General features: G+C 39.5%; 2 protein-coding genes across 6 annotated transcripts in view; one reads left to right on the forward strand and one right to left on the reverse strand.

The window, feature by feature from the left end:
• PLEKHA8 (pleckstrin homology domain containing A8) overlaps nt 1-1,225 on the reverse strand; it is a 66,312-nt gene extending 65,087 nt beyond the window's left edge. For all 5 annotated transcript variants that reach the window (XR_008717919.1, XM_055590485.1, XM_055590486.1 and 2 more), the window contains exon 1: nt 816-1,225. Coding sequence is in view for 3 of the 5 variants with exons in the window: in XM_055590485.1 (XP_055446460.1) it covers nt 816-855 (40 nt within the window). In the remaining 2 variants the exon portion in view is untranslated. The remainder of the gene's footprint in view (nt 1-815) is intronic.
• A 2,366-nt stretch (nt 1,226-3,591) lies between these two features.
• On the forward strand, nt 3,592-15,091 carry FKBP14 (FKBP prolyl isomerase 14). Its single transcript, XM_055590500.1, has 4 exons — nt 3,592-3,973; nt 6,929-7,080; nt 10,149-10,276; nt 12,837-15,091. Exons 1-4 carry the CDS (start codon nt 3,777-3,779, stop codon nt 12,993-12,995), a joined length of 636 nt encoding a protein of 211 aa, XP_055446475.1. The 5' UTR covers nt 3,592-3,776; the 3' UTR covers nt 12,996-15,091.
• The last annotated feature ends 4,724 nt before the right edge of the window (nt 15,092-19,815 follow it).

Genomic DNA, 19,815 nt, shown 5'->3' on the forward strand with positions numbered 1-19,815 from the left:
ACAATGCTGTTAAAACTGTAAGAGCCTGCCTACCTCATTTTCCATAATAAAAAGTTTAATTTCAAAAAAGTGCCTAGCACAGTTTCCAGCGCACAGAAGGCTTTTATTTATATACTCATTTATGAAAATGCTCCTTCTGAATCATATTCACAGCTGAAAAATAGTTATGACCTTCTCAAGATATGAAGTACTTCCACAAATTGGAAAAAGGGGGTGGGGTACTATTTTTAAGCCGTTCTGTTCAGCGGGGCAAGAAAAGAGTTGCTAATATTTGCATCCTATTTTACGGTCATTTCCGAGTAAAACAAAGAGAAATGTTCGGTGAGAAAACCAAAAACGTGCATACTTTGGGGCTGAGACTCAGATACCCTGGTCTGCACTCAGGTAACTCTGCAAGTGACAAAAGGAAAGTGCTTGTAATGGGGACTTTGAAAAAGAACCTTTGACCTCTGCTCGCATTCATGTGAAACCTTCTCGAGACCAGCTCCTTCGCCAGAATTCGAGACTCCCAGAGGACCCCACAGTCGGAATAAGCATTTCCCTCCCGCTGACACCGAGGGCATCGTGCCTTTCAAGTCACCCCAAATCTCAGGATTCGGAAGTGAGGAGAGCTGCCGCTCCCACCCAGCCCCCACAGGGGGCTGTGTCTGTACCGCACGGGAGACAGAGAACTGCTGTGGGGAAACATTCCCAGTCCACGCAGGCCTCTCTGATCTCAGGAGAGACCGTGACCCCGACACCCAAGAGGCGAGTCCCGACGCCGCCCTCCCTCGGCTCAGACAAAGGACAGGAACCCTGGCACGCCCCCTACTCACCGCTCAGATAGTTGGTCCACTTATACAGCACCCCCTCCATGGCGCCCGCGGCCACCTCGCCCTCGCCCGCCGGCCCCGTCACTGCTCCAGGCTCCAGGAGGCGAGGAGCACCGGCAGCAGGGCCATCGCCCGGCGCTGCCGAGCCGGTCACTCCCGGCGCCCGGGCCCAGTGCGGGGACGCCCCGCCGGCCTCACATCCTGGGCCCGGGGGCGGGGTCACTGCGGCGGCCTCCGCACGTGAGAGCGCGGCCGGCCGGTGGTCCCAGGCGCCGCAAGCGGCGCGCTGTCCTCAAGGAGGCCAAGGTACTGGGTGGGTCCGAGGGGCGACTGAAGTCACCAAAGTGTCGCGAGTGAAGTAGCCGGTCGCTGCCCGCGCCACGGCGCACTACCTGAGTGCTCGACCCACCGGGCTCAGGGCCCGCTCGCGCATGCCCAGTGCACCGCCTGCGCGCCGGTTCCCAAAATCCACCCCGGAGTTTAGCTGAGATGCCGGCGTGGCTGACCTAGTGAAAGAGGCCCGCAGGGAAAATGAGTCCGGGCGGGCAGGCTTGCGACTAGAGGGAGGGTGAGAAGGGAGTAGCTCCGGAGGCCTCTGGGACAAAGGGGAACACAGACTTGACTCTATGGTACCATAGATGGGTTCCACCTCCCGATGTTTGGGAGCCACCGTGGCCCCTTAGGGTGCCCGCTGGATTCTAGTCTTCAGAGTCTGTCTTATTTCAAGGCTAATTGATCCAACACACTTCAAGGATATTGAGGGGGTACCCAACCATAGGGCGTAAGGAGATGATGGGAATTTCACTATAGAACACTGTGAGTGACCAGGGAGCATAAACAGATCTTTAAACTCTAAACCCCCCGCTGCACGAAGTGTGGTCCGTGTACAGCCGCACTGAAGGCACCTGGGAGCTTGTCTGAATTGTAGGATCTTGATGCAAGGCCGCAAACTCCTGAAGATCTCTAGGGGGGATTCCCATGCATATTAAAGTGTGAGAAAGTTCAATGCTAAGGATATTTGACTAAGGAAAATGTTAACTATAGATTCTGTGGTAAAAGCAGGTTACAAAACAGTGTACAGTAGGATCCTAATTATTTTAGGCATATGTCAAAAAACTATGTGCCAAAATATTGATGACTATTTCTGCATGGTGGCGTTACAGATTTTTTTCTTTTTCTGTAGTGTAATCTAAAGAATTAAATAAAATCTCTTATTTGCAAAATCTGTTGCCAGAGTTCACAAATAAAAACAAAAATTAATTTGCTATTTATCTGAAATTCAAATTTAATTAGGCTCCTGTATTTTTTAATTATTTATTTTTAATGGGAGGATAATTGCTTTATAATGCTGTTTTGGTTTCTGCCATACAGCAACATGAATAAGCCATAGGTATACACATATCCCCTCCTTGAACCTCTCTCCCACCTCCCACCCCATCCCACAGATGGGTTGTCACAAAGCACTATGCTGTGACTCCTGTATTTTAACTGGAAACTGTAGTATTTTCCAGTTTCTTCCAAGTCAGCTTTAATGAACAAGTATTGCTTTTGAAATTATGCAAAAATGTAAAACAAAATCTTTAAACTTGGCCTGTATAATTCATAACTGTGATTACTATTTCTGCTTTAAAACAGAGGTCTGTATATCCTTATCCTTGATAGAGGCCATTATTGACCCTCTACACTTTTGTTGTTCCGTGGGCCAAGTTGTGTCGGGCTCTTCGGGATTCCATGGACTATAGCACACCAGGCTTCCCTGTCTCTCACCATCTCCCAGAGTTTGCCCAAGTTCATGTCCACTGAATCAATGATGCCATCCAACCATCTCATCCTTTGTCACCCTCTTCTGCCTTCAATCTTTCCCAGCAGCAGGGTCTTTTCTCATTATTGACCCTCTACACTAAGGTCATCTAAAATTATTAGTGACCATAATATTGTGTGGTGTTGTAGAATGAATCAGAAGATGTTGGGATGATAGAGCTCAACTGCTTTTGGGGCTGAATAACCTTAAGCAGGACACTTAACCTCTCCTAGCCAAAATATTATCTTTTAGAGGGATAAAAGAACTTGCCTTACCCACTGAATAGTGAGGTTCACGAAGAACCAGAAAGCACTTTGAAACCTAAACCACTGTTACATGCCTGCGTGCTCAGTCGCCTGAGTCTCTGCGATTCCATGAACTGTAGCCCACCAGGCTCCTCTGTTCATGGAATTTTCCAGGCAAGAATACTGGAGTGGGTTGCCATTTCCTACTCCAGGGGATCTTTCCCAACCAGGAATTGGGAACCAACTAGGAACCCGAGTCTCCAGCGTCTCCACCACTGGCAGGCAGATTCTTTACCACTGCTCCACCTGGGAAGCCCCCTTACCATACTTTTTGGTGTGCTTGGGGGGTGTTGGGGGGAAGGGGGCAGGCTCTCTCACCAACCGTGAGACGAAAGGAGCCTTTCCTGAGACCTGTGCCATTTCCCCTGGACCCAGGACTTAACACCCCTACGGATTCTTTACATCTCTGAATCTGTCTGAAGTTTTCGGTTAGCTTTGCTCCCCACCCCTCTCTCCAGTTCCTAAATTGTGAAATTCTGTAATCCCGGGGCCTTCAGGACCACTCCGGGTGGTTTGCTTCTGCGCTACCTCCCCTCAGCGGAACTGCAAATTGCAATATTGTGACACCATTGGCTTGAGAGACTCCTGAGGGACAGAATCACAAGCCAATGGGAGGCCGTCTTTCCAGGAGCCTGCGTTGTAAGAGCCAGTCAGGGCAGGGGTTGGGCTTAACTCTTTAGAGGTGAGTTCGCAAAGCGTGGGAAAGTTGTCGGTGGTGAATGTGCCACGTCTGCTAGGAAGGAGGGGAGTCATGACTTGCCAGAGGCTGTTGTCTTTAAGTCTTCAACTACTTTCTTAACTCTATGAGGTCGCGGGCCCTTTCTGTTTTTGTAGCAACTTCTTTCCTGCCCTGGCAACATGAGGCTTTTCTTGTGGAATGCAGTCCTGACACTGTTAGTAACTTGCTTGAGTGGGGCTCTCATCCCAGAACCAGAAGTGAAGATTGAAGTTCTCCAGAAGCCGTTCATCTGCCATCGCAAGACCAAAGGAGGGGATTTGATGTTGGTCCACTATGAAGGCTACTTAGAAAAGGACGGCTCTTTATTTCACTCCACGTAAGTAATTATACCCTTCGGGTAAAATAGTAAAAGAACCCAACCCACATATGCCAGCTCTTGGGCAGGGATAGTGGCGCGTACCAACTTTCTCTCTTTAAAAAAACTGAAATATCTAATTTCTTTCTATGGGGAAAGGAAGTTGTTGAAAGCCAATCTTATATAACAAGGCCTTTGAAGATCTTATTGGAAACATGTGCTCAGGATAAAGCAGTAATTTTTTTAATTATAAAAATTAGAACTAGAATTTCTGAAATACTGTAGAAATATCTAGGTGTATAATTAGGCAATAAGTAGAAAAGACTTAAAGGAATTCTCATTTCTCAAACTTTGATCCTGAGGGAAAATAACTTTGATGTAGGTGAAACTTTTCAGAGCAACTTCATGAGCAGAATATACTATCATTTATTTGCTTGATATAGGATATTTTAATGTTAGTTCATTGACTTACTTAAATTCTGTCCTGATAGATGATACTTTGGTCAAGGCACAGGACCATAATTCATTTCATTATTTCTTTCTAGAAATCAGACTTCATTGACGTGTGTGGGTCTGGTTATGGAAGATTAATCCAATACCTACAGTGAAGGATTTTCAGGTGGTTACACTATCATTATTTCTGCTTCATAAAGAAAGAAATTGCAAAATGGAAGTCTTTTAAAAGTATAGTGATTTCCAATTAGGCATTGAATCTCTGATTCCATTCCAAACGTATTTACTGAACATTTCTTTATGTTAGCCCTTTTGTTTGATACTAGAGAAAATTTAAATATCTGACTTCTTTCCAGTTTCAACCATTCATTCATCTATCCATCAATCAAATCCTTACTGAGCGACCACAAGTCAGGCCCTAGGGATACAAAGATGACTAAGAGTGGGCTCTTCTCTAGCAGGACACTGTCTATAGAGGGGAAGGAAGACAAATAACTCATGACGTAAAGGACAGAATGTTCGAAGTGCTCACAAAGCGTAATGGACTCTAGAATTAATCATGCTCTAAAGGTGGGGAAAGAGAGCGACTTCCCAGAGATCATAACTGAGATGGGTCTTGAAAGATGGATGGAGGTTTTCTGGTGGAGAATGAGGAAGGGGGGACATCCCAGGTAGAGAGAATGACATGAATTAAAGCAGCAAAGTTTCATGGCCCTTCCTAGACCTTGTTTTCTGATAAACTGCCTTTACTGGGCATTCCGATCTGGTCTGTCATGACGTTCTGAAGTCAGTGGCACTCTTCTCTGAACTCTTGTTAGTCCTTGAAAAAAGTTCCAAGATGGTAGCCTGCCACTGAATTCTCAATAGCCCTATCTTTTTTTATCAATGAGGCCAGTGCCACGTTGGACATTAAACAATATTATGATTTGCGTTTGAAACTTTCAATTACATTTTTATTTTAGTCTGATCTATTTTAGGTCCAGCCTTTCAAGTCTCAGAACCAAAAGCCTGTGTGGACTTCAGTGTAAACCACTTGACATTATTTAACACTTTGCTACTGAAGTTCTAGTTTCTGATCAGGGGAGTATTGTCATGCAGCCTCCATGTAAATGGTCAAAACCTGCTAACTCTGAGTATTATAATGAAAGTACCACCAAATGATCGGTTTATAAAGTACGTTCATCATTTCAAGAACCATAACTTATGTGGTAAATGGCCTAAATCCTTTAGCATGACAGTAAACGTCCCAAAACTGTAACAGCACTGGGTACTGGATTCTTTCTTCTTTCTTTATTCTGTTCTAGCTTTCCTCTATGTTCTACAGTTGCCATTTTGCTACTTTGATCATGGGCCAAATTCAAGAAAAGCAGTGAGGGCCTTTACCTACATTTAGTAACCATGGTACTTGGGAAGCTTAGTAGAACAACTTCCAGTTCTCACCTACAAGAGAATAGGCCAGTTCCCTTATTGCACTGAAGTGACGTTAGTCTCTCAGTCATGTCCAACTCTTTGGGGTCCCATGGATTGTAGCCTGCCAGGCTTCTCTGTCCATCGAATTCTCTAGGCAAGAATACTGGAGTGGGTTGCCTCCCTCTTTGCAGGCAGATTCTTTACCATCTGAGCCACCAGAGAAGCCCCCTTATTGCACTGAATGAGTTAACTGGGTTAGATACTACTCAGCCCAGAAGGCCCTCCAGTAGCCCATCAGGTTGGCTTTCTTAGGCTGGCCTCTCATGAGCCAGGATATCTTGAACATTCACTTCTTCTCCAGTCTTTGAGGTGCCACTCTTCCAGACTGCCTTGCATAGCTCCACAATAAACACCTAGGGAGAGAATTAGACCAGGGTCTGAATGGGGATTCAGGGCTGAAGAGCAGCCTCTTGCACTTGTCAGAACCATCAGCAGGCTGTACATCAGGAAAGGTTTTAGAGAGGATATAAGATGCTGTGCTCTTGACTCTCCATTGTCCATGTGAGTATTCTTAGCCTCTCATCCTCCTTCCCAAACTCATCCATATTCCATTATTTTATCCCTCTCTGCACCCTAGTGGTCTCCCAGGGAAAGCATCACTGTGTGATTAAGACTTTGAACTTTGGAATACAAAGTTTGAACTTTGAACTTTGGTCAGATAGTGACACTTAACCTCAGTTTCCTCCACTGTACAATGGTGTAATAATAGTACTTATCTCATATGATCACTGTTAGACTTAAAAGAAGCAAAGCATTTAGATAATACTTGGTATACAACAAGGCTTCCCAGGTGGCACAGTGGTAAAAGAATTTGCCTGCCAGTGCAGGAGACACAGGAGACATGGGTTCCATCCCTGGATTGGAAAGATCCCCTGGAGAAGGAAGTGGCAACCCACTCCAGCATTCTTGCCTAGAGAGTCCTGTGGACACAGGAGCCTGGTGGGCTATAGTCCATGACATCGCAAAAAGTCAGACACAACTTAGCGACTGAGCATGAGCAGGAGCAATGATAAAGTTACTAAAGAGTCCAAATGTGTTTTCTTTCTGTTGTAGTCACAAACATAACAATGGTCAGCCCATTTGGTTCACCCTGGGCATCCTGGAGGCTCTCAAAGGTTGGGACCAGGGCTTGAAGGGAATGTGTGTAGGAGAGAAGAGAAAGCTCACCATTCCTCCTGCCTTGGGCTATGGAAAAGAAGGAAAAGGTAATAACAATTCTACATTTGTCCTACAGCATTATAATTCTTCTCTGGATTAGGCATAGAAGGTAGTAACTACTGTGTATTTTTTTTCAAGAAGTAAATTCAGGACTTGTATATCTTAGGAAAATATAATTATGTCTTGATTATCATTTGAAGTGGCCAATTAATCATAATATATAAATGGTCAACTGAACTATCAATGAAAAAATGTTCTGTAATCTCAACTTTGTTTACTATTGCTCACCAATATGGTGGGTTTTATTAAAATGGTAGTATTATATATATAACATAATGTTTACCATTTTGAAGTATATAGTTTAGTGGAATTAAGTACATTCACATTGTTGTGCCAGCATCACCATTGTCTCCCGGACTTTTTTATCCTCCCCAATTGAAACTTACTGATTTGTTTTAATAATGCAAAAAGAAAGACTACTCAATATAACTGTTTTGATGAGTTGAACATTTGAAATACAGATTATTAAGGCATTAAATGCAGTTTTAGATGTGAGCTGTATATGAGTCACAACTGACATCTCCCATGACAGAGCTTTTATTGGAAGTTCTTTTCATCTTTGTTTTAAAATTGTTTTATAATTTATTTAAATAAATAATGGAATGACATGAAATGAGTTTAATAAAGCAGAAGCAACTGGGCTAGTTGGTCCGGGGAGCCTTTGTGCTAGTATTCTAGGGCAGCCAATAAAACCTGTTGTTTAGGTGGGAGACCATGCAGTTTTCCACAGGGCTACTTATAAGAAGCCTAAAGATGTTTATATGCATGCATCCTATAATTCCTTTATTAGAATCTAACCTAAGGGAATAATCTGGTATTGGGGAAAGATTTATAAACAGAATGTCCATCACTATGTTGTTTTTAATAGCTAAAAGACTGAAATCAACTTAAGTGTATAATAACAGAGGTGTAGCTAAATAAAATATGACCCAGTTATTTTAAAATGGCATTTCAGGGCTTCCCTGGTAGTCCAATGGCTAAGACTCCAACACTCTCAATGTAGCGGGCCCAGGTTTGATCCCTGGTCAGGGAACTAGATCCCACACACTGCAACTAAAAATCCTGTATGCCACAAAAAAGATCAAACATCCTGCGTGCTGCAACTAAGACCTGGCACAGCCAAATAAAACTAAATAAATATTTAAAATAAAATAGTATTTTAAACATTTAAAAAAATTATATCTAAAATATGTATGCTATAATGTTATATATAAAATTAGAAAAAGATATATATAGTATGATAGTAAGTATTAGGAAAAAATATATACACATACAAAGCAAATCACAAGGAAATAGAATGTTGATAATGGACAGTGGTTCTGGGAGTTATTTTTATTTTTGGTTCTATCTCTTCCACATTCTCTACATAATGAAGGCAAAAAGTTTAAGAAGTCATTAGAACTAGACATAAAACCACTCTGATGTAGTAAAAATACAGACTTCATAGCCTCCAAGCTTAACTGTTTATAAGGCGGGGACTATGGTTTCCTACCCCAGTTTCCTAAGAAGAACATAGGTGCCATATATGAAGTATTACATATTCTAAAATGGACCTTGCTATTCAAATCTTCTGCACTGAACAGGATTTATTACAAAATTCAATTCTTGTTTTAATAGTCATCCTTTTGGAGAATAAAATCAAGTATCTTAAAAATGTTTCTCTGATGTTCAACATAGACTTTCACTTTCCTGTATCTTTAACATTTCTCCTTTTAATATTTATGTAAATCTTTTGCAAAGAACAGGATTTACTAACAAAATTCAATTCTTATTTTAATAATGATCCTTTTAGAGGATAAAGTCAAGTATCTGACTTCTAATATATTCTTTCACTTTTCTGTATCTTTATTGTTTCACCTTTAATATTTATATAAATATTAAATGGTATTACTCCATTTCTGTCTATATAAGTGATATTAGTATATTAATATAAATACTAAATGGTATTAGTCCATGTCTCTTTCTCCATACTCCATTTAATTTGATTTTACTTTGTAACAAGTGGAGATCTGAATTTGAGTCATTTCCTTCAAACAGAGTCCCATGAAACTAATCCTGCTAACATGTACTTAAACACGAATTTTGTAGTTTTTTAGTACCATGTTTGCATGCCTCCTTTTGGAAAGATACCAGTTTTCTCCATGACCTCTAGTGCATGCCCTCTGCCTAGATCTGGAATGGTAAGCTTCAGCACACAGTGTAAGTTTTGTTGTTTGGATGCTTACAAATGCTCTTTCACGGGAATATGTGGGATGAGGGAGTGGGGCACTAAGAAATATTTGTAATCTTTACCCAGACCTGTATGTTAATTATACTTATAAGAAAACAAATTGGAAAAAAATAATGTCAGTTTCCCAGAAGTTTTTGGTTTTGTTTGTTTAGTTTTTTTTTTAAGGTCCCTGGGACTCTAACAAAGCTCCTTTCACTTTAAAAGATTTTTTATCTCCCTTCTCAGCAATTTGTTTTAACGTCTCCCCCTCCCATGGAATTTCCTCAACATGTGTTGAATTTGCTTCCAGATGAGAAAACCGAGACTTAGAGAAAGGCAGATGTGTTTTGTCCCAGGGTGAGCGCACCTTGTTATATGCTGCCTCCCACTGGTGGGGATGGCCATGCTGGATGTGTCTCTAGGCCAGGAGTTTCTGACCCAAAGTTAGTAAATCACTTCTATTATAATTAACTCTGAATGAAAGCCTATTAAGTCATTCTTGACATATAATATGTACTCTTGTAATTATATTTGAAATTTAATGTTCAGACCATGAGGCATCTGTGTGTGTGTGTGTGTGTGTGTGTGTGTGTATGTGTGTGTACAAAACAATCTTTAATTGCGAGGTCAAAACACTCTCTTTTGGATCTAATAATTTGGATTGTTCTATCTTTATTCTATTTGTTTGAATAAACTATAAATAATTTCTCTATATGTGACAGTCTGAGAAATGTTCTTCATTTAATTCAGTTAAAATAGTATTTTGTTAATTACTGCAAATTTTCTATCATCTAAACTTTGTGATCTTTTTAATAAAACTTAACCCCCACCCTCTCTACGTGTCAGGTAAAATTCCCCCGGAAAGTACACTGATATTCAACATTGATCTCCTGGAGATTCGAAATGGACCAAGATCCCATGAGTCATTCCAAGAAATGGATCTTAATGATGACTGGAAACTCTCTAAAAATGAGGTGACCTTCCCTTTCTCTCTCTCTCTCTTCCCTTTTTCCTCCCTTCTTCCCTTCCTTTTTCCTTCCTTCCTTTTAACTCACTTTTTAAGAAATATATTTTTAAATAAAATTTATTTTATTGTGTAAAATGTTATTTATAAGTTTTCTTAAACACTGATGCTTTGAAAATTGCCTTTTTTTTTTCCATAGGAAATCATTGTATTGGAGAAAAGTATATTGAGACTTCCCATTCTTTTGCTTTTTTTCTCCTTAATGCAGTAGGATTCACTGTATCTTGCTCTTGCCCTTTTTTTTTTAAACTTTTTTTTTTGTATTGTGGTGTAGCCGATTAACAGTCAGGTAAATAGCAAAGGGACTCAGCCATACATATACAAATATCCATACTCCCCCAAACTCCCCTCCCATCCAGGCTGCCACATAACATTGAGCAGAGTTTTATGTGCTATATAGTAGGTCCTTGTTGGTTATCCATTGTAAATATAGCAGTTTGTAGCAGATCCTCCCAAACTCCCTAAGTATCCCTTCCCTTCTTCCTTTCTTCCCCCTTGCCCAGAGTTTTTGAAGATCTGTTTTACCAAGACAAATTACTGTTTTGGAGTTACTGTGTAAGAAACATAGATGTCCTGCATAATATCACTGGTTGTTAAATGGAGTTGTATAGTGATTGTCTAGCAGTTAGCAGCAGCAAGGAGATCACATGCTCAGTTTTGCTCAGGATAGGAGATCCCAGTCTTGATTTTTCATAGAAGCAGACAGACCTTTCCCAGCTCCCTCAAGGTCCTGGTGTTGAGAAAGAGGAAAGGAAGAGGACTTCTCTATATAATTTATTTAGGCTTTTGCAGCCATTGCTACACATACATGTCTTAGTCTGGCTTCTGTGGGGAAAGAAATGGAGAAAGATCTGTATCCTTAAATTTTTTGTCTACTCATATTCTCCATTATGGGCTTCCCTGACAGCTCGTTGGTAAAGAATCCACCTGCAATGCAGGAGACCCTCGTTCAATTCCTGGATTGGGAAGATCCGCTGGAGAAGGGATAGGCTACCCACTCCAGTATTCTTGGGCTTCCCTTGTGGCTCATCTGGTAAAGAATCCGCCTTCAATGTGGGAGACCTGGATTCGATCCTTGTGTTGGGAATATCCCCTGGGGAAGGGAAAGACTACCCACTCCAGTATTCTGGCCTGGAGAATTCCATGGACTGTATGTATAGTATAGTCCATGGAATCTCAAAGGATTGGACACAACTGAGTCATTCCCCCCATTCTCCATTATGGCTTGGCTGGTCAGAAATCAAGTCCCTTTTTATGCTTTCATCCATTTCATTCCAATGACCAGGAAATGATTGAGTCTTGAATAAGATATGTTGTTATAAACCACAGGGTCATGATCCACAGCTACTAAATTTATAACACCTCAGAGTGTTTGTCAGTCATGAACTTTTTTCTGTCCAAGATAAATTTGAATTCCCTTTCATTTAAAAAATCCTGAATAAACAACACATTCACATGGTTCAAGGAAATCAATTCAATATAAAAAGATTTATTAAGAAGTCATTCTCCCACCTATATCCTCTTCTACCATGTGACCTTCCCCTTCCTATCCAGTTTTATTAGTTTCAAATGTATTCTTCTAGGTATTTCTTTATCCAAATACTAGCAAACATGAATATATAGTTTTCTTTCCCCCTTGCTTACACAAAAAGCAGCATACTACGCATACTGTTTGGCATCTCACTTTATTCACATAATATACCCTGGAGACCTGTTCTACCTTAGCCCATCTATTATCACCGCCTCTCCCGCTTTTTTCAACTGCATTACATCCCCTTAATCTTAAAAATAAATGTGCACGTTATGTTTGCATATTGGTGGTAGGGGGAGGAGAGAAGGTTTGAAATGCTTATCTAACAGAGGAATAATAGGGATATGATTAAAAATGAAAATACAGTTGAACTGCATTATGGTGAATCTAGTAGGTAATTGGAGGTAATATTTTGTTTATATATTCAAATATCTGTGTAAAAATGGAAATTTTTAGTCTAAATACTCATCAGTCTGGATTTTGCTTTAATCTCTGAGATCGAAAGGTCAAGTGGCATGATCACACCGAGGTCCAGAGCAGCTATAATCCTTATGTTTGCCTCCGGGCAGTATTCAGTGTCTGCCATAGCACTATTTGTTCTTGTTTACTTGCATCCAACTCTTTTGTGATCCCATGGACTGTAGTCTGCCAGCCTCCTTGTCCATGGGATTTCCCAGACAAGAATACTGGAGTGGGTTGCCCTTTCCTTCTCCAGGTGATCTTCCCGACCCAGGGATAGAACGTGAGTCTCCTGCATTGAAGGTGGATTCTTTACCACTGAGCCGCCTGGGAAGCCCACAGCACTAAAGAAACAGCTTTTCAGGGGAAAAGTTCTTTATAACTCTTTTACTATCATATGTAGCTGTTTAGTAGTTGTTATATATAATTAAATGCACTACCCATCTAGTCTATAATATTGATTAGCTCAATGTGGGTGTCTTATGAATCTGAATTATTAATGTGACACATTATTTTGTAGGTTAAAGTGTATTTAAAGAAGGAGTTTGAAAAGCATGGTGCAGTGGTGAATGAAAGTCATCATGATGTTTTGGTAGAGGATATTTTTGATAAAGAAGATGAAGACAAAGATGGATTTATATCTGCCAGAGAATTTACATATAAACATGATGAATTATAGACACACGTCTCCCATTTTACATGGCATCCATCCTTAAGAGCAAGGGTAATCATCCTGAAAGAAAGTCTTATTTGTTAACTATGTTCTGTTCATGCTTTGTTTTTTTTTATTTTTATATATTTTTCTGAATATTATTTGAAGAACCCCTTAGGGCTTCTAAGTACATTTATTTCTGGTAAGTTATTGGGAAGAAAAAGGTGATCTGTTTTTGAAGAGAAGACTTCTGGACCATTTTTAACTTTCACATGTGAAGCTGTATGTTTTACTTACATACATGTAGTTTTAAAATATTGCAACCAGGAGCGTGCCCCACATAAGAACAGGTTACAGCACAGATCAGCACCCTCTATTTCTTTTTCCCTCATCTCGAAGTTAGATGCTGATATTTGAAAAGCCTTTAGCAATAACCCAAGGCTTATTATTTTCATGTTGTAATGAAACAGTGTGCCTGTTACTGCTTTTGAGTCTCTGCTTAAGGAAAACAGGAAAATGGTTGTTGAGCTCTACTTTTAAGTTACTGCTTTACTGAGGAGATGTGCAATGCTGAAGTGAGTAACAAAATTCATAATTTATAAATGTTTACTTTGAAATATTCTGCCTGGGATTTAAGCTACATAACTAGCAATGAATCACCTACCATGATTAACAGAACAAATTATTTATGTGTTTATTTCTTTATAATAAAATGTGTCAAAATATTGCAAAGGAGGTGAAGAGTTGGAATGAGTCACTGTTTACTTTTTAAGGCTAGCAGATTGCCCTTCCTCATTCTTTAATCGATAAATGTCTATAACTAATGTGTTATACTACAGTAACATTGTCTTATAAGAGAAATTAATGATACAATAAAAAATTTCCTATTTCTGCCTCATCAAAAAAAAAAAATGAGGCAGACCCACAGTAGCTACTATTTTTTTTTAATTTTTATTGAGTATAGTTGCTTTACAATGTTGTGTAGTTCACATTAGTTCACAGTGGCTACCTTTGAATAGAGGTCTATCACGAGTCAAAAGTTAATTATTTTATAACTTTATCTTAAATTGGAATTCTTCCCTAATACTTTTTAAAAATACCCAAACCTCATTTGCTAAGAAGAGTAAGTTTACAAAGTGATCTCAAGTGCATCATTGTCTGATTCTCACTAAGCCTATGAAAAAAAGAGATCTTACTGTACCTATTTTATAAATGAGGAAGTTGTCATTCAGAGAGATTGATTGGTGTGCCCAAGGTCAATCAATAACTAACTTGTAGACCCAGATTTCAATCCCCAAGTTAAGTATCTTTCTACTGCCCTCTGGTATTGAAAAGGATTCTGTCTTCAGTTTGCTCTCCTAGTAGTCAACTCTGTTTTTTGTCCTTGGATCCTTATCCTTTGAAGATAGTTAACTGGCTGTATGTGGTGCTTTTCAAATCCCATGATCCAGAAATGTCTCTGGTCTAATTGAATAATCTTAGGGTGAGCACTGAATTGCCTCAAAAACCCTAGGGGCGAGAGGGTCCAGGCATGTGTCTTAGTCGTTTCATTCGTGTTTACCTCTGGTACTTATGAACAATTACTACATCATGTATGGACTACTTTCACTGATTATATATGGACATTTTCATCACTAAAACAGGAAGTTCTTGGGAAGAACATAAATAACACCTTTCTCTGATGAAATCACCTATATTTAGAAAACTCTTAAGTTGTCACTGCTGTTTTCCTCAACTTGAAGGACTTACAAACCACAATACAGAAAGCTTTGTACTGTATTATTGAGGGAAAGAAAGTGGCTTGTCATCCCGTGCTATATTGTATAAACATTACTGATGATGCTATCTATGGTGGAGGAGGAAAGGAAAAAGAATTTTGGTTATTCAGGGAGCATATTATTTATCTTGTATGAATTTGGATCAATTCCCACCTAAATATTTAGATACAAGCATGAAATGACAGCATATAAATAGGTTATGGTTGTTTTTACATTATCTGCCTGTTTAGTGTAGCAGCATCTTTGCACTACTTTTCATTCGTAAGAATAATCAGACATGAACTGTGACTCCACTTGTATATAATTTGCCTCAGTAATACTGCTAAGATATGTTATATTTAAATTTCAGCAACTCTGTTGTGGTATTCTTTTCAAAATAAAGTTTATTTGGGAAATAATTGGTTTTGTGAAAAATTCTTCAAGCCCCAGGTGACTCAGCAGCTTTATTGATTTTCTAACTGTTATTCTCGGTCTTACATTGAAACTAAGTGAGGAAAATGAACAGGTAAAGTGAGGAGAGGGGTGTGATGACATTTTGAATGTGTCTTTGGTTATCCACTCTGTTTAGATATATTTGTAAAGAAAGCTGTGGTGTGGTTTCAATTGTTTTGAAATTAGCATCAAACTATTAAGGGCAAGAAAATTAGAGATACCAAGGGAACATTTCATGCAAAGATGGGCTCAATAAAGGACAGAAATGGTATGGACCTAACAGAAGCAGAAGATATTAAAAAAAGATGGCAAGAATACATAGAAGAACTATACAAAAAAGATCTTCATGACCCAGGTAATCACGATGGTGTGATCACTGACCTAGAGCCAGACATCCTGGAATGTGAAGTCAAGTGGGCCTTAGAAAGCATCACTATGAACAAAGCTAGTGGAGGTGATGAATTCCAGTTGAGCTATTTCAAATCCTGAAAGATGATGCTGTGAAAGTGCTGCACTCAATATGCAAGCAAATTTGGAAAACTCAGCAGTGGCCACAGAACTGGAAAAGGTCAGTTTTCATTCCAATCCCAAAGAAAGGCAATGCCAAAGAATGCTCAAACTACTACACAATTGCACTCATCTCACACGCTAGTAAAGTAATGCTCAAAATTCTCCAAGCCAGTCTTCAGCAATACATGAACCGTGAACTTCCAGATGTTCAAGCTGGTTTTAGAAAAGGCAGAGGAACCAGAGATCAAATTGCCAACATCCGCTGGATCATGGAAAAAGCAAGAGAGTTCCAGAAAAAACATCTATTTCTGCTTTATTGACCATGCCAAAGCCTTTGACTGTGTGGATCACAATAAACTGTGGAAAATTCTGAAAGAGATGGGAATACCAGACCACCTGACCTGCCTCTTGAGAAACCTATATGCAGGTCAGGAAGCAACAGTTAGAACTGGACATGGAACAACAGACTGGTTCTAAATAGGAAAAGGAGTACGCCAAGGCTGTATATTGTCACCCTGCTTTTTTAACTTCTATGCAGAGTACATCATGAGAAACGCTGGGCTGGAAGAAGCACAAGCTGGAATCAAGATTGCCAAGAGAAATATCAATATCCTTAGATATGCAGTTGACACTACCCTTATGGCAGGAAGTAAAGTGGAACTAAAAAGCCTCTTGATGAAAGTGAAAGTGGAGAGTGAAAAAGTTGGCTTAAAGCTCAACATTCAGAAAACTAAGATCATGGCATCCAGCCCCATCCCTTCATGGGAAATAGATGGGGAAACGGTGGAAACAGTGTCAGACTTTATTTTTGGGGGGTCCAAAATCACTGCAGATGGTGATTGCAGCCAAGAAATTAAAAGACGCTTACTCCTTGGAAGGAAAGTTATGACCAACCTAGATAGCATATTCAAAAGCAGAGACATTACTTTGCCAACAAAGGTCCATCTAGTCAAGGCAGTGGTTTTTCCAGTGGTCATACATGGATGTGAGAGTTGGACTATAAAGAAAATGCTGAGCACCGAAGAATTGATGCTTTTGAACTGTGGTGTTGGAGAAGACTCTTGAGAGTCCCTTGGACTGCAAGGAGATCCAACCAGTCCATCCTAAAGAAGATCAGTCCTGGGTGTTCTTTTAAAGGACTGATGCTAAAGCTGAAACTCCAATATTTTGGCCACCTCATGCAAAGAGTTGACTCATTGGAAAAGACTCTATGCTGGAGAGATTGGGGGCAGGAGGAGAAGGGGACAACGGAGGATGAGATGGCTGGATGGCATCACCGACTCAATGGACATGAGTTTGAGTGAACTCCTAGTGTTGGTGATGGACAGGGAGGCCTGGAGTGCTGCAATTCATGGGGTCGCAAAGAGGTGGACACGACTGAGTGAACTGAATTTTTGGGCACTGGTATGTGGCGTTTAGTTTTGGTTGTAGTTGTCATTAATGTTTTGGTTTAGAAGTTTATTGTGTGTCACAGGTAGGCATTATGATGATTAATGCTTTCTAAGGGACTTGCCTGGTGGTCCTGAAGCTAAGACTCCTCGCTCCCAATGCAGAGGGCCTGGGTTTGATCCCTGGACAGGAAACTAGATCCCACATATTGCAACTCTAAGAGTTCACATGCTGCAGCTGAAAGATCCCACGTGCTGCAGCTAGGCCCTTGCACAGCCATATCAATCAGTAAAACAATAATGCCTAGTGAGGAAATTAGTGCTATAAAATTTCTTATGTAATTAAATGAAATTCTGAGTTGCTATAAAGATAACAAGAAAAGATGATTCTGATTCAGATGGGTCATTAGCCATTTGAATGTTTCCTTGTAGAAATGAATTTGTACTTTTCCTCTTATTTGTGATATAAGATATTGCTTACATCTATAATGCTATTTAGATATCAGCATGCTATCTGTCCACTGAATTGAGGACACGGGTGACTTCTCAGTGTTGTTTGGAAACTACAAGAGGAGAAAAAGAAACTTGGTGAAATGTTATGGGAAAAAATAATGCCTTTCACCTCTCATAAAAAAGCAAGTTGTCTGGATAGACCTAGAAATTATCATACTGAGTGAAATAAGCCAGACAGAGAAAGACAAATAGTAAGTGATATTGTTTATATGTGGAATCTCAAAAATAATAAAAATGAATCTGGATACAAAACAGAAACAGGCTCACAGACATAGAAAACAAACTTGTAGTTACCAAAGGGGAAAGGCAGGGAGGGATAAATTAAGACTAAGGGATTAACAGATACACACCACTGCATATAAAATAGATAAATAAAGATTTACTGTATAGCAGAGGGAATTATATTCATTATATTGTAATAACCTATAATAAAGAATAAAAAAATATATGTATAACTAAATCATTTTGCTGTACACCTGAAACTAACACAATATTATAAATTACATTTCAATTAAAAAAAGCAGATTGTCATTACAATAATAACTCTGGGAAAAAAATAACAAAGGACTTATTTTCCAGAGATGCAGAGCACCCGGACATAAGAGTTTCGTTTTAATTTTTTTCTTACCTGCTTTAGTTTGAATTAAAATCTGAAATGTCAAACATGAATATAAATTAATATGCCCATTTGAAAACATGATAATTATAGTACTTCTATCTCTTAATATCTGTAGCATTCTAATTAGAAGGATTTGCATATTCCCTTTTAGTACAAAGAAATCCATACATTGTTACATATGGGTTTGGAGCCTTTGTAAAAGTTGCTCAGTCGTGTCTAACCCTTTGTGACCCCATGGACTATACAGTCCATGGAATTCTCCAGGCCAGAATACTGGAGTAGGTAGCCTTTCCCTTCAGGGGATCTTCCCAACCCAGGGATCAAACCCAGGTCTCCCACATTGGAGGAGGATTCTTTACCAGCTGAGCCACGAGGGAAACCCAAGAATATTGGAGGCTCTTTACCAGCTGACCCATGAGGGAAACCCAAGAATACTGGAGTGCATAGCCTATCCCTTCTCCAGTGGATTTTCCCAACCCAGGAATCAAACCAGGGTCTCCTGCATTACAGGCAGATTCTTTACCAACTGAACTACCAGGGATTTGAAGGTAAATTCTTTTCTCTCTTTAAAACACTATTTTGCCTCTGCTTTTAGCTATAACTATGCAACTTCCTGCTCCTTGCTCCAGATTAGTAACAGAAAGAGACCTTGGCAAACACTGGTTTCATAGCTCAGTCTTCAAATGTAATGAGAGGCATGCTTTGGTTTCTAAAAGTTGTAGAAATGTAGCAATGATTCAAATTTCATGTACACTACAATCATCTGGGATTTGTGTTTAGAGTGCAGATTCCTAACTCTTTCCCTAGAGATTCTGATTAATGCCACAAATCTGCATTTTAGCCCACTTGCTAGATGGTACTGATGCAGGTGGTGTAAGAACCTTAATTTGAAAGACAGTTAATTTCACTCATTCTCTGCCCTTGAATATGCAGTCTCCTATACTTTTTTCTTCTATAAATACTGTATTTTTTGCATTTTGGAAAACATTAGGCACTGGGGCAACTAACTGTGCCTAAAAAGGAATATACTGTTAAAGGATAAGTTGTGTGGAGATACCATTTTTCCTAGGGTTAGAAATTTTTTATGACTAAATTCTTACAGCAGAATGTTAGATAGTAAAGCTATTTTGTGTACATTTTTTTCTAATACAAGGAGAAAAGAGCTCAGACTTTCCCCAAATTTATTCTTCTATATATAATTTTTTTTTCGGAATTATCTACAACCCGACTCCTTTAGAAGAACATACAGTTGAGATTTAGGAAAAAAAGAAAACTATTCTCTTAAACATATATAGATGTATATATGTGCATATATATATTTATATAGTGCTAACTATATACTGTGTATAAACTATAAACTGGATGTATATATAGTATGTGTTTGTATATAGTGTGTCTGTGTGTGTATATATATATATGTGTGTATGTGGCTATAGTTTTGTGCCAGTTATTGAAATGCTCTGTCCAGTGCATGACTTCCTCTCTCTGGAAACTTCTTTACCGTGCAGTCAGACTTCATTTTTGTCAATTTGGAGTCTGTCATTCTCTACTTAGCTCACTTTTCTGTGTTTCACTTATAATTTAGGTATAATTTCCCAGTAGTCCTC

Source organism: Bubalus kerabau, chromosome 8, assembly GCF_029407905.1.
Source record: "Bubalus kerabau isolate K-KA32 ecotype Philippines breed swamp buffalo chromosome 8, PCC_UOA_SB_1v2, whole genome shotgun sequence".
Taxonomy (NCBI): domain Eukaryota; kingdom Metazoa; phylum Chordata; class Mammalia; order Artiodactyla; family Bovidae; genus Bubalus; species Bubalus kerabau.